This window comes from Gymnoscopelus braueri, assembly GCF_963280865.1.
Source record: "Gymnoscopelus braueri genome assembly, chromosome: 21".
In the NCBI taxonomy this organism is placed as follows: Eukaryota; Metazoa; Chordata; class Actinopteri; order Myctophiformes; family Myctophidae; genus Gymnoscopelus; species Gymnoscopelus braueri.
Window position 1 is genome coordinate 9,909,515 of NC_137623.1, and position 14,720 is coordinate 9,924,234.

Here is a 14,720-nt window from a genome sequence, read left to right on the forward strand (position 1 = left end):
AGTCCGTTCGACCCGTTTTTACCGGGTCGAATTATCTTTACTTTACTTTACTTTATTTGTTTATTTAGACAGGACAGAGCATATTAATGAACGTCACATGAACGTAAATACACCGGGATTAGCAAAGATGCTAATTTTCATCCGCAGTCCTCACACAAAACATAAAAACAGACAAACGGTGTAACCCCTAGAGGGTAGTAGAGTACAAGGTGACGGTGGTGATTAAGATTGAGTATATTTAAGAGTAAATATTGTAAGCATGCTCCCCCAGTTGCATACTTTTTTAAGAAGGTTTTTTTGTAAACCTTCTTTTCTAAATGAAATAATAATGTATGCCTTATTGTAATGTTGTCTGTTTTGTCCTTCTCTCCTCTAAAATCATTTGAAAGTAGCAGATCTACAGTAGTCCCCATCATTAAACACAACACAAGAGGTGAAATGAATTAACGTAACTGTTATTTTATTTGACAAAACAGGGCAGTGTAAAACAATTTCAAGTCAAAAATAGTAGTATATACAAAAACAATTGAAATAAAATGTATATTACAAAAAGGCTGAGTCTGATTGAATGTGCACTATTTCACAAAACCCCACTAGCAAAAAACGTCATACTCTGCTATGGGGATGAGGATGGTGGCTGCTAGCCTTAGGAATGTGATCGTTGATGGCCTGTGTCTCTGTGTCTCTGTGGGTGGCTCCCTTTAGCCTCCATTAGCTTTGTAATTGTTTGGTAAATAAAAACACCAACACAATAATTGTTTGGTAAATCAATGTACATATTATTATTATTATGTCTCTGTCTCTCTCTCTCTCTCTATGTCTCTCTCTGTCTCTCTCTCTCGCGGTCCGGGTCGAAAAGTCAGGTCCAAGCGGGTCGAGAGCGGGTCGAATGGTCCTGGGTCGAAATCTCTGGTGACCCATACACACACACATACATACATACATACATACATACATACTGACCAACTGACCTCCCAAAATTGCATTTCGCTTCCTGTACCGAGTAGCGACAAATACAAATAAACCTTATTGATTCTTGATTCAACTGTGTCCTAGATGACTGGCCCCTTCAGAGCTGTAACAAAAGGAGGTCTGTGGCCTAATGCATGGCAAATAGGGGGACCTTTAATTTTGTTAATTGCATAATTGCTAATTATGTAATTATTTAAAGTATAGAAATATTGTCTTTGTTTCAATGATTGATTATGCAATTAATTTTCTGTTTTATATAGCTTATATATAGCTTATATATATATATATATATATGTTATATTTATATAGCATAGAAATATTGTCTTTTTCAATGATTGAGTATTATGCAATTCATTTTCTGTTTTAATTAACTTATTTAAAGCAAGAAGGGTAGGCACTATAAGCTAAAAGCTTCAGCCTACACCTTTTCGGTCAAGCTGTCCTGTGCTGCTTTGTTTTTGTTTCTAATTGTCTTTTATTGTGAAATGCCATATGTGTGTGTATGGTTTATGAGTTATGACCGAAATAAACTTTAACTAACTAACTAACCTTGAAATGAAGAGGGTTGAGAATCACTGCTCTAGGTCGGACACTTGTTTCTCACTAGGTTCCCCCTCTTCACAGTTGGACCCCCAATTAGGTAGCCTGGCCTGCACTAAATAGCCCTGCCTGACCCCATACTGGTCACATGGCCTGCATTTCACACAAACAAATGACATAAGCTTCTGATGATTGAACTGGAGCATGACCATCACAGAGAGAGCCAGAGAGATTTACAACAGTCAACGTGTGAGAATGTAATGATGACTTCCATGTTTCCAGACAAGCGAGTCCCAACATGTGGGCCGGGGCCCATTGGTGGGCTCACTGGGCTGTGAGGATATTGCAAGTGGGTCCCCAAGTAATTGGCAAAATGTTAAGCTTTTAATTATTATATAACATTATCATTAAACTAAAAGGCTCATGAGTCATGTGGCCTAATAGTCGCTTCTTTTGGGTTTGTTTTCCTAGACCTGGTGGCTTATTTTTCTCACAAAATCTGGCAACGCTGCTACCTTCGTGTCCGGAACTGCTTATGTAGTGTGTGTTGTCACTTGTCAGGAAGACACTAGTGGTAACACAGTCACTTCCTCTCTTTAAAGAGGAGCAGCAAGAAGAAAGTTTGTTCTAAGTTTAAAACGTCTAAAAGTGACCATTGCATTGTTTAATGAATGAACATTTGTAGACGGACTAATTCCATTGCTGTTTGTGTGAGGCTGTCTTTTGTGGCTACTTGGTTGGACTCGATTCCCTTTGGATTTGAGCGCAGACAACGAGGTATGTTTATTTTGGTTTATTACGTTTGTTGCGCAATTCTTTGAGACACATATCCGGGTTTTTGACCAATAAGCACCCTTGTTTGACCCGGATTCGGGACAGCTGATGCTTCTCCGGGCCAAACAGCAGTCACGTGACGTTGATCCCCTAGCTTTCATGTGTGGGCAGAAGAATACACATGTTTATGTTTCTATCATTTATTATGCGCTTGTTTATCGTTGGATTGAGGCTGGCTCAATAAAGAAAGAACAAGTGAGTGTTTTTGCCTGGAGAGTGATGGGCGATGTGAAAGGAAGGAACGATGGGACAAAGACAAATGCAGAGCAGAGTTTGATATTAGACCCAAGACTCAACTTCTGCTTGAATACATTTCCCCCGACATTCATTATTTGATCACACGGTTACTATGTTGGTTAGATATAATTGTTACACTTCCATCACATCTGATCACATTATACAACCTCATTTCACTATGCTCAGTCTGAATGGAGTTAAATCACTGTAATCATCGTGATGATTCCATCAAAGTTGCTTTATTTGTACCCTCTCAGAGTTAACCCATTAAAACTGGGAAAGCATCTGTGTCATTTTAGATTTTTGCGTTGGCTATTCAGTATACAAGCTCACAAGCTTGTACATTGCTATTTTTGAACATTTTTGAAACATCTTGAAAGTGTGAGAACTACTGATTTAGAAGGCATTTGTAGAATCGTCCTCAGGTCTTAATGCACTGTCACTAATGTAATGTTGTGTGTTCTCTCTCTGCAGACGCCACCCTCTCAACCACACCTCAGCTCAGCCATGGCTGACAACATCCTGGCTTCTGTCTGCCAGAGTGAATCACGACAGGCTGCCAAGACAAGGAGACTGGACACTTATTGTGTGAGTGTGTGTGTGTTCAAACAGCTGTTGGAGGACTGCATTGATGTGTGAGCGCTGCTGTGTGTCGACTGTTAACACATCTTGTAGATCTTTTTTTTGTTGTCTTTTTTTTTTAAATATTTAAAATATTTTTTAAACATTTTAACAACACAAATCTTGCAAGGGGGTCCCTGGCACAAAATATCTTCAGATGGGGGTCCACTCTGTGGCCAAATACATATTAATGTGGGGGTCCTTGTCATAAAAGACTTAAAAACCAAACCACTGCTCTAGATTACCCAGCCAGGTCAACACGCTAACTGGAATACCAAGATAACAACAAAAGGAAAGGAAACTTATGTGTTGACTCATTAAACTTTGACTGAGGGACTAATACAAGGGAAAATGACATTTCACAAGGTACACACAAGGACAGTTTTTTTAAGTTTATTTCAGTACATTTTGTGGTTAATACAAGGCCATAGCTTATTTCGCCTACCCTTTTAAAGCAACATTACCAGATCAGCAACAATATGCACAGATGAATAGTTGGTTATTTGTCTGTTTATAAATCTCAGTCTGGATGTTGTCGTTGCACTTCAGGAGGACAGCACCAGTGTACCTCCTGAGATGTTTGTGGATTCCAACCATCCCAACAAGGTCTTGGAGGGCCTCAACAGGCTGCGGATCAACAGTGTCTTGTGTGATGTGATCTTGTGCTGTGAGGGACAGGAGTTCCCCTGCCATCGTTACCTGCTGGCCTCCTTTAGCTCTTACTTTCAGGTAAATAAACACATGCTGTTGTTAAGGGAATGTCATTAAAATGTTTACCTTTGCTTATGAACCTAACATCATTCCATATCATTGATTCCCAAACTTATTCAGTTGAGACCCAAAAGACATTTGTTGTTTCCCTCGGACCCAAACAAAAAAAGAAAAACAAACATTAAAAATGAACCATTTAAGCTAATAGCAGATCTACAAGCTCACAACGTGTTGTGAACTTGTAGATCATAATATTTGTTTCTAAATATTTTCACTATTTCTAAAGTTGTTTACATTTATGGAATTTTATTTTTTATTTCTGATGCTTTAAAAAAAACAACGTTATAATTATTCTAAACCATGAACACTCCAAGCCAGTCATTCAGCTTTTCAACCTGCACAGGCGATGTTTACGTCTGGCATGGTGGAGTCCACACAGGAACGGGTGACCATCGGTGGAGTGGAACCTCAGATGATTGGTTTGTTGGTGAACTATGCCTATACTTCAACGGTCTCCATCTCTGCTGCAAATGTGCAGGTAATGTCATATCGTCATGATGATTCATGAACCTTTTTCATAGTCTCCAGTTTTGTGCTACGTCAGTGCTTAATAAAGATTTTATTGATTTGATCTAGGCACTACTAACAGCATCAAACTTGCTGGAAGTCACGGCTGTTCGAGAGGCCTGCTGTGACTATATGGAGCGTCACATGAATATAAATAACTGTGTAGGGATTTACTGCATTGCTGAGGCGCACTCCTATAAAATGTTGGAGAAACACAGCATGGATTACATTGTGGAACACTTCCTTGTCATCTACCAGCAGGTCAGTGATTGAGGGATCATACATTTAACCAAGTTGTTTGTCTGTTGTTGGCTTTTTCTCCTCCAACTTACCATTACTCAACCTGCCAGCACCACAACTGACCCAGACCTGGGTAGAAACATTGAAACAGTCATCGGTCTATGATTGAATATATATATTAATAAGCTACAGTACAGTCACATGTCCATTTCACTAAACAAGCCATCTATCACCAGTGAGCACTTCAGAGGAGAAAGGTTTTTTTTCTTTCTACTAATAGGAAGAGTTCCTCTCCCTGTCTGTGGAAGGACTGACTCAGATTCTGGCCAGTGACCATCTTAATGTGCCCAAGGAGGACATGGTATTTGAGGCTACCATGTTGTGGTTAGACAAGTGTGCTACGCGCAAGCAGAGCTTTGATAAGGTCAGTAATTTCAGACGGTCAGAGGTCTCCGCCTATCCATACGTGTAGGGTCTTGTAAATGCAAGATTGTTTAGTTGCTAGAACAGTACCCACTGTCCACTACATGCCTGTTCAGTATATAGTACTAGCAGATTCTATGCAGGATTATATAACGTTTTTTACTCAATATCCAGAGGGGCAGGTAAATAATGGGTGTTCTATGTGTTCTTTAAGGTGCTAGAGCAAATCCGTCTGCCTCTCATCAGTCCCTCCTACCTCCACACTGTGGTTGAGTCTCTGGATGTGCTGAAAGAACACCAAGGCTGCCAGAGGTTCATCTCTGAGGCCAAGGAGTGGCTTCTCGTGCCCAACCGTAACACAGCACGGACACGCATGACCACAGGTACACTGCCTCACACATGCATGCATGTTGCACTTGCAACTGATGATGCTGGAAAAAATACATCAAGATTTATACTAGTTTGTGCAAATACAAAGGACTCCAATGTGCAAGCATAAATGTCAAGAAAGCTTTGACATTAGTTTTCTATTCAGGCTTCACAATGGTTATTGCGTTATGATTTAATTATTTAGAATTTACAAATCAAGCTTTAATTTAATTTTTTTGCACTTTTATAGATGTCAATAGGGATGGGCAATATTATCGATATCACGATATATCGCGATATTTTATTTCGCGATACTGTATCGATACTCCAGTATCGATATCGCGATTAAAAAAAAAAAAAACTTTTTTTTTTTTTTTTTTTTTTTTGCTTTTTCAGATACAGGCTTTATGAAAAACATTCAAAGAACCTATCACAGATCTGCAGCTACTCAATATGTAGTGTATATATAAACAATATGTAGTTTTGATATATGTATATATCGCAATATATCGCAATATATCGCAATATATCACAATATATCGCAATATATCGCAATATATCGCAATATATCCCAATATCGTGATACGACCCAAGTATCGTGATGCGTATCGCAATATAATCGTATCGTGACCCAAGTATCGTGATACGTATCGTATCGTGAGATTGTTGCCAATACCCATCCCTAGATGTCAATATATATGCCAATGCCCAATGTTCTCCTGGATTCATTCAGTGACTGCTAATCTGGGCTTTCACTAATGTAGAGACTACTGAGACTGCAATGTAGTCTCTTCATGTACGTGCCTGGTGCTGTGTTCATGTTCTATTTCTCTATATTAACCAGGAACAGGCATTTCCCACCCGATCTCAGTTACAATTGGTGACACCCCGTTCTTTGACGCTCGCGGAAGTGCCTCTCACATGAGCGGACCGCTTTAAATAACTCCCAAAACCCCTGCAATACCAGATGGCACAGTGGCGTCAACGCTATACATTAGCCTATCAATCCCTGCGTCTCGGGATCGAATCCTACACATCGCACTGTTTATTTATCATATAATACGCGTCGCAAATTATTTTATTAGGTTTAGGCAAAGTTTTTGTCGCCCCCAGCGAGGCGGAGCCAACTCAGCGCTGTTCAAGTTAAGTACCGATAGGGACAGAATATTCAATTATCCCCCCCCCCCCAGGCAATGCCAGCGCCGAGCACTATTTTCCACCACAGAGGAAAGCCGGGCAGTGCAGTGCTGTTCTCCTGGAATGTGAAGCATTAGGGACGAAGCAGTTCCGCATGCGTAACACAGAAGTTACTGAGATCAGGTGGGAAATGCCCGGTCGCATATTAACCACTGAAGTGTACTTACGACTAATTGTGGAAAAAAAGCAGATTTACAAGCTCACAATACTTTGTGTTGTGAGCTTGTAGATCTGCTATTTTGTAAAATGTGGGGAATCTTAATTGATCGATTTAAAGGTGGAAAACTGAAACTCAATATCTGTCCAAAGGCCAGCATGCCTGTGAGATGGTCCCGTTTTTATTAAATACATTTGGTTTCAGCTTGAACTCTTCAATCTACTCTGTCTGACTTGCTCCTTCTCCCCCGCTTGTTGAAGTGATCGTGGTGCTGGGAGTGGGTGAAACTCTGGATGATTTTCACAAAGTTGAGAGCTTTGATCCCCTGACCAGTCAGTGGATGACTCTGGGACGCCTGCCTGTGAAAATATATGCGTATGCTGTGGTTTCGTCAGGTGAGGATTACCAACAGTCTATTAACCTTGGGTTGCCAACTGTCCCCTGAAATTCGGAATCGTTCTTTATTTGGGAACTAGTTTAGTTTTATTATCACATTGTGATATAAAATAGAAACAGTACATGGTGCCCTGGTGTATGAAAAGTGCTATATAAATAAAGTTGCCTTACATATCAAAAGAAAAGAAGTTATTATGCAAGAAAAGGAAGAAGCTTATTTGAACTGATAAGCGACACACTTTGTCCCTTATTTTTGGGAATCAATCAATGACACATCTTACAAGTTCAACCCTCTAGAAGACTTAGTAAACTGGATCCGAGTTGCCACTGGGCTTGGACTGATTTTTTTCTGCATACACCAAAACGCTATTTTTGCCTAATGTTCCCCCCCAGAATATGGATGCTGGGGTTCAAGTGGTTAATATATAATATACAACTGCTAGTAGGGCCTAATATACAACTGTACATTTATACAGTGAGATGCAGTGAGATTTTTCTGGTGTCCCTTAGGGCCCTTACACACTGTCCGACGTTTGAAATGGTCGGCGAGTTAACAGATCGTTAAGCATTTCACATTGCACAAGTTTCTCTCTTGAAATCGGGCTATATATATCGTTGTGGTTCTCGCACGATTGATTGGTCGGCGACAGTGGTTCGTGATTGCAAGATATTTCACCACGATGTGATCCAGACCCGGCCGATACATAGCCTACATTTGTTTTTATTCCAATTCATTCTAACCGACGTCTCACGAAAACGGGCAAGGCTCCCGTGATATATGCGCGAGACCGAGACAGGACGCTAATGATTGACATTAAATATTTCTCTGTATGTGTGTCTCTCTCTCTCTCTATGAAGCAAGCAACGAGCAGCAAGTGCTCTTGTAGTCGCTTCTTTTGAGATTGTTTTCATAGACCTGGTTGCTGATTTCTCTCGTAAAATCTGGCAACACTGATCAGAACAGAAGCATAATCAACACTGATCAGAACAGAAGCATAATCCTCGGACGTTCATGCCACGGTGATAAAAAGTATTCCAGTCTTGATGATGACGAACCTTTATGTACATGTAGACCTACTCTATATAGGCCTACAGTAAGTGACAAAGGAATTATATCCCATCATACCTGCAACCTATAAAATAAATAATGACCTGGCTGCATCAGAGAAGGAGTGCACGTGTTCTAATGTTTTATTAACACCGGTTGCATTGGCTGTAGCACGGCTCTTTATCGGGGCCAATAGCCCCAAATATCTAGCAAGTTGGATATCTAAAAGTTGTCGGGAACATGTCGCCAACCGCACTTTATTGGGGTGCATCTTCTCGGAGTACCTTACACACTGCGCGATCAACACCTCGCCGAGGAACGATCTTGACTGATATCGGTGGTTTTGTCGGCGAACACCCAAAAATATCCCCGACAGCCAAATCGGGTCAAATATCGTACAGTGTGTAGGGGTCTTTAATTTTCTTGGAAATAAAGGACGCCCAACCAGGTATTTGAATTTCAGGTAGCTGGCAACCCTATTAGGACCCTATTGGATCCTACTCTTGTTTTACCTCTGAATTGTTGGAATTGTGGTGCTGGAAAGTCAAGTGGAATTCTTTAAGGGTACGATTTACAATTTTGGCCTTTAGCAGATGCTTTTATTCAGAGCTAAATCTGAGTACATGTAATGAACCATAGTAAACAAACAGGGTAAATGGTCACATACCATAAATAGAGTGCAAAGAGAACAATCTAGTCGTTTTAAGAGACTAGGATACCAGGTAAACATCAAATTTAACATCTTCTCAAACAACATGCTATCTAAGTAACATTCTTAATATTTCTGATCAAGCTTTATGGCCGGGCCATCGTAAACATAGTAAGACGTAGTGTTGCACTGAATCCCAAACCGCTACAGCCAGCGATTAGCGTGCACATATGATTGACAGGCACTGGCAGTATAGGCAATTCACTTCATATACTAGATTTAGAGCAATGTCACTGGTCGAGGGATACTGGGAACAGTCATATTTTACCATTTTGATTACTGTTTGCTCACAGTCTAAATCAGTGTTTACCAAACAATGGGTCAGGACCCATTTTCGTGTCGCGGACCCACTTTTATGGGGCTCGAGTAAATGTCTCTTTTTTTGTTTCCTACAATTTGTTTATTTCAACAGATGTTAAAAAAATTATAATTCAGAAAATGTGTAAAATGTTTCAAAATAATTTAATGAATAATATTTAATAACTTAATAAGTAATGAAAATAGCCAATCTACAACCTTGCAACGTGTCATATCATGATGCACCGCGTTGTGAGCTTGTAGATCGGCTTTTTTCACTACTTTTCACTAGTGTTTTCACCGGTTTGGAACCACTGGTCTAAATTTTGCTACAAGAACGTTACCTACTGCAGCCATTGGTAAGGTTGGTATACAGCCCACATGGCAGCTTATGTCACGACACACTGGAACTATTTTGGTGAATTTCTTGGCTTGATAAGTGAACCATCAAAATAATATAGAAGATAATTTGAAGGCATTTCAAGTTGTGTATGCATATTCAAATGTTTATTAACAATCAAAGCACAACCCGCTTTAATTCTGCTCTTCTTCCACCCTACAGGCTCTACTCTGTATTTGGCCGGAGGGCAGAGTAAGAGTAGAGGGGAAAGTAGAGAGATGTGGCGCTATGATGTTCACCATAACTGGTCGAAGATGGCTCCCATGAATATGACACGCTCTAGATGCAGTAAGATTGTCAAATTATGACATTCAATGTAATCCTGACGTCCGCATTAATCCTATCTTGGGATAATCGTAGGCAAATTTGTAAAAAAAAAAATCTTGGGATAATCGTAGGCAAATTTGTAAAAAAAATATATATATATATATTTCTTTGTTGCATCATTTATGAGAATGTATAATTATAGCACAATCATATTAGTTGAATTACAATTTGAAATTCAAGTTGAATTTAAAATGATGTGTGCTTGTTTTGGAATAACCACTAAGTGTTGTTGCCTTGGTTACCCAAGGAGAGGCTTCATATGGCCATGGTCATCACTTCTACTGATCAATTGTATTCATATTCTTTCCTTGTACAACCCCACATGGTCCCTAGGTCTGGTGATGCTAGATGGATATGTGTTTGCAGTGGGTGGGATTTTGGAGACTTCTGAGTACAATGATGACTGGGTGGAGCGATACGACCCGAAAACCAACACCTGGCAGCTCATGTCTGTCAGTGTGACAGGGTATCACGATTCTGTGGTGGCACTAGATGGACATCTCTATTTCCTTGGTATGGAACAGATTTATGCACCTGCAGGTTCAGCCTGCTGGCTACATGTTTTTTTTTTTTGCACAGTGACTAACTTGCGACTATTTGGAGAGGCCATGTCATTAGAAGAAAAATAAACAGAGTATATCAAATCCAATAAAAATGCAAGTAATATTCAAATAACAATCGTATTGATGTGTACACTGTATGAAAGTAGGTCCAACTCTTTGAAAACACTTTAAAAAAATGGCAGATCAACAATTTTGCAATGCTGAAATTTGCAGTAGTTTGCATAGCGATCTTGATAAATTTTTTTGATCATTGTTCAGCTCCAATAGAAATCATGGTCAGGTTGCAAAAATGGCACCCTAAAAACAATCACGTTTTTCTCACCAACAACCATGATAATGGTTAAAGGGATTGTAGGCAACATTAAGCCTACATTTTAAGAATATTTATATATATATATATTTAGCATTTTCCCCCTCTATCAGCCACTATATAATGATGCTGGGGTGTTTTCCTGTATTGAAACACAGTCCTCTTTCTGAAATCCGTATTTTCCCTACAATTTATGTTTTGACATCCGGGTATCCGGGACGTAAATGCATGGACACGCATGTGCGCGTCCGTGCCCGTGTGAAGTGTTCGGGTGAAACCGAATGGGACCGAGTGCAGCCGACAAAAATGGAACGAGCCGCCATTGTTTTCTCTGTAGGAAGTTTATACTTCTTACTTTCGGTTTTAAAACGCTCTCAAACTTCTTTTTTGAGGCACGGAATTTACTTTTAAGAAATCGTTTGGATAGAATTTAGTTGTTTAACTTCATATATGTGGTCAATTTATCATGAAAGAGCCTATTTAAACATAAACATTCAGAGAACCAGCAGGGGCGGGCAGTGACATGCATTGTATCCGAATAAAGCAACCTATTTTCGGTATGGCCCGTTTAGAAGTCCCCCCTGCGTCACCCCCTGGTGAAACGAACTGCTGATGAGGAGGGGGGGGGTGGCAGTGGAGGTGCGGTGTTTGACAATAGTTTTTTTTTTTTTTTTTTATCTCTGAACTCGCCTACAATCCCTTTTAACTGTAAATGTCCGAAGCCTTTGGTATTATTACACATTCAATCTTCTCCATCCTGTTGACATGAATAATGTTTTGCTGTGTGTGTGTGTGTGTGTGTGTCTCCCTGGGCCCTAGGTGGCGCCCTACCTCCTGAAGCCCCGACCAGGTCGGCCAAGTTCAACCCTGAAACCTCTGAATGGACAGAAATCGCTCCTATGCAGATTTCGCGGGATCTAGCAGCTGCCTGTACTCTCAATGGAAAGATATATGTCACAGGTATCATATCTGTTTTTAAAGGCTCTTAGTCAGTGGTGGAAGAAGTACTCTGTGTTTTTTCTATTTTTTTTAACAAAAAGTAGCAATACTAGAATGTAGAAATAGTTTGTTCTACATTTTACTCCAGTAAAAATGCTAAAGTTTTGGAATAAAGATATGCTTTCAGTATCAGACTGAAGTACTAATTATGCAGACTGGCCCACTTCACAAACATTGGATTGTAATTACTAATGCATTAATGTTTTAAGCACGTAAAGATGTTCTGGTGAAGGGTGGGGCTGATTTCAATTACTTTGTGTACTGCTGAATAGCTTAACCTATAATAATACATCATTTATCAGTTAATGTTTGGTTTGTATTAATCTAAATCTGTAATTAAATCCACTAGTTACCATGAAATAAAGCTGTCAAATAATTGTGTATAGAGGCAAATTGTATTTGCCTCTATAGTGGAGTAGAAGTAAAACAGTACTTATATATGTTTTTATACTCAAGGAAAGTAAAGTATTTCATAATTGTACTTACAGTAAGTAAAAGTACTTTATTAAATGTATCCACCACTGCTATTAGTTCCATAATAGACTCACTTAAATTTCACTGTAGTTTGGGCACATGATGAAGCCCACTAACAGCCACTATACTGTTAATTCTTGTTTATCCATAGGTGGTGTGCATTATAATGAAGATTATGATCGGATAAAGGAAAACACAATGGAGTGCTACAACCCCACGTCCAACCAGTGGACCATGTGCGCCCCCATGAAAGTGAGACGCATCTCACATTACATGGTTGCAGCGGATGAAAAGATCTACATTCTAGGAGGGGACGACGATAGCGACGTTGTTGTTGCTTACGAGGACATTGACCACAGCAGGTAAGACACTGCTGCTGCTTCAGGAATGCATGGGAAAAGGTGGCTTCTTGTCCACACCAGATCATTTCTCTCATGGCTATTGGTCTCTCTTCATGTAGGGGTGGGCCTCTCGAGAACATCGATCGCTACTGTGAAAAGACAGACATGTGGGAAACTGTGGAGAAGATGGCTGCTGGTCATATCTCCAGTCACGCTGCGAGACGCTGCGTGTCTCTCAGGATGAGGAGTGGTCTTACGCCCACGGTTGATGAAGATGGATCATTATGATGTAAATGACGATGAAAATGGCAGATGGCTCTACTGGGGCAATATATTCTAGTACAAAGTGGGGTGTCAAACCTGCCTGTGCAACCATCATCTTCATTAGGTATTTGTGCTTTCCATAGAGTAAATGGAAGTACAGTTGCCTGCTTAGATTAACTGCTCTTAATGTTTCACTGTAAATAGATTTGTATATTGCACATTAAAGTCACTGTTGATTGACTTCTAGATTAATCTTTGCATCGATGCTTTCATTAATAATGCATGGCATCCTGTTGGCGATGTACCAGTATGACATGAAGCTCCACCTTTCTTGACATGCTTGTAGACCTGCCTTCATCTGCTCACTCACCTTTTCCCCTTAGCCACTTAAACCCGATATACTTTGTTGTACGTCACATAAGCTTGTATATCGGCTATTGTAGATCGGCAGAAGGCCGAATGTTTGCCTATTAGGACATCCCCAGAATAGAGACACTAGGGTTCATGTGGTTAATTGAACTGGTGGCCGCTGTTATTTCTCTTCACTGTTCATGTCTCCTGTTTGTCTCTCATCTTGGTCTCAAACGTGGCACACCTGTCTGCTACTTAACCTTGTGTCTGTTCTGCACCCCAGGGCCCTCGAGAAGCGCTGGCTCAGAACGTGTTGGCCGAGGTTCCCAAACAGGTGGTGGACTTCTTCAACGCCATGAAGTTGACTCCACCCAACAACAACAACAACACCACCCCCAGCCCGACCCCAATCCCTGCTGCCACCAACTAGCATGCCATAGCGGGACCCACACTATGACAAGGAACCAACACTCCAACACCCAACACAACCAGCTCTCAGCACAAGGAGTTCACAAAGTTCTCGAACGGTCCCGAACGCTTCTGCGGCACATAGCGCTTTCTGCACTCCGATCCCTGTAACCACTCAAAGAACCATTCCTTCCATCCACCTCGATCAACTGGTACCACCTACCATAGTGGTTACCTGCTCAGTTGTTACGCCATTTTACAAAGGGACTTGTGCCAGAATATATCTAGCCATCGTCAGATTATTAACATGCATGTGCATTGGACTTTTTAGCCATTTTCACCATGGGACCGAAATACTGTACACAGTATGTTGTAATGGGATGTTTATTGTGGAAAGAAGTTCAATTTAAAGCAGGTATTAGAAATAGCTTGATTTATGTTCCTCAGTTAGAATATGCCTTGTCTAACGAGACTTAATTTGATAGACGTTGTCTACATTATCCGAGAAATGTCTACACTAGTAGTGATAGTGATGTAAAACATATACAATTTTTATTTTTTCAACATAGATAGTCTTTTATTTGCCATTTGCTACAAACAAATTGTTTGGTTTACAGTATGCTATTTGTTATCTGCACTTGCCTGTTCTGGGTAAATGTGATGCAAAGACAGAAGTTGTCTATATCAAACATATATACAGTATGTAATCACAAAGGAAGAAAAGTCAGTGTTAATTAATACTATATTCATAGTTATACTGTATACTTAATGTGGTATATGGTACAATACTGTATGTTGTAATTATCCTATGTTTACCGTGAGAGTTTAACTGGATTGTCTACATCTGATTTGATTCATTGATGAGGATTGATGAGAACATTGGAACCTTAAAAGGCACATTTATGCATACAATTGTATACCAATCTGCTTACTGCTCTGCAGTACATACAAACTATGTACCTAAG

The 14,720-nt window shown here is 40.1% G+C and overlaps 1 protein-coding gene and 1 long non-coding RNA gene across 2 annotated transcripts; both read left to right on the plus strand.

The window, feature by feature from the left end:
* Nucleotides 1–2,134: 2,134 nt before the first annotated feature.
* On the plus strand, nucleotides 2,135–3,890 carry LOC308077178. Its single transcript, XR_013932372.1, has 3 exons — nucleotides 2,135–2,289; nucleotides 3,058–3,171; nucleotides 3,754–3,890. It is a non-coding gene; the product is annotated as an uncharacterized lncRNA (long non-coding RNA).
* Nucleotides 3,891–4,321: 431 nt separating this feature from the next.
* On the plus strand, nucleotides 4,322–13,777 carry LOC308077540 (kelch-like protein 24; the record flags this gene model as incomplete). The annotated part of the gene is made up of 11 exons (XM_080418289.1): nucleotides 4,322–4,453; nucleotides 4,552–4,743; nucleotides 5,003–5,146; nucleotides 5,360–5,528; nucleotides 7,129–7,263; nucleotides 9,881–10,006; nucleotides 10,379–10,558; nucleotides 11,738–11,878; nucleotides 12,543–12,753; nucleotides 12,852–12,996; nucleotides 13,631–13,777. 11 exons carry the CDS (start codon nucleotides 4,322–4,324, stop codon nucleotides 13,775–13,777), a joined length of 1,722 nt encoding a protein of 573 aa, XP_080274415.1.
* Between the last annotated feature and the right edge of the window lie 943 nt (nucleotides 13,778–14,720).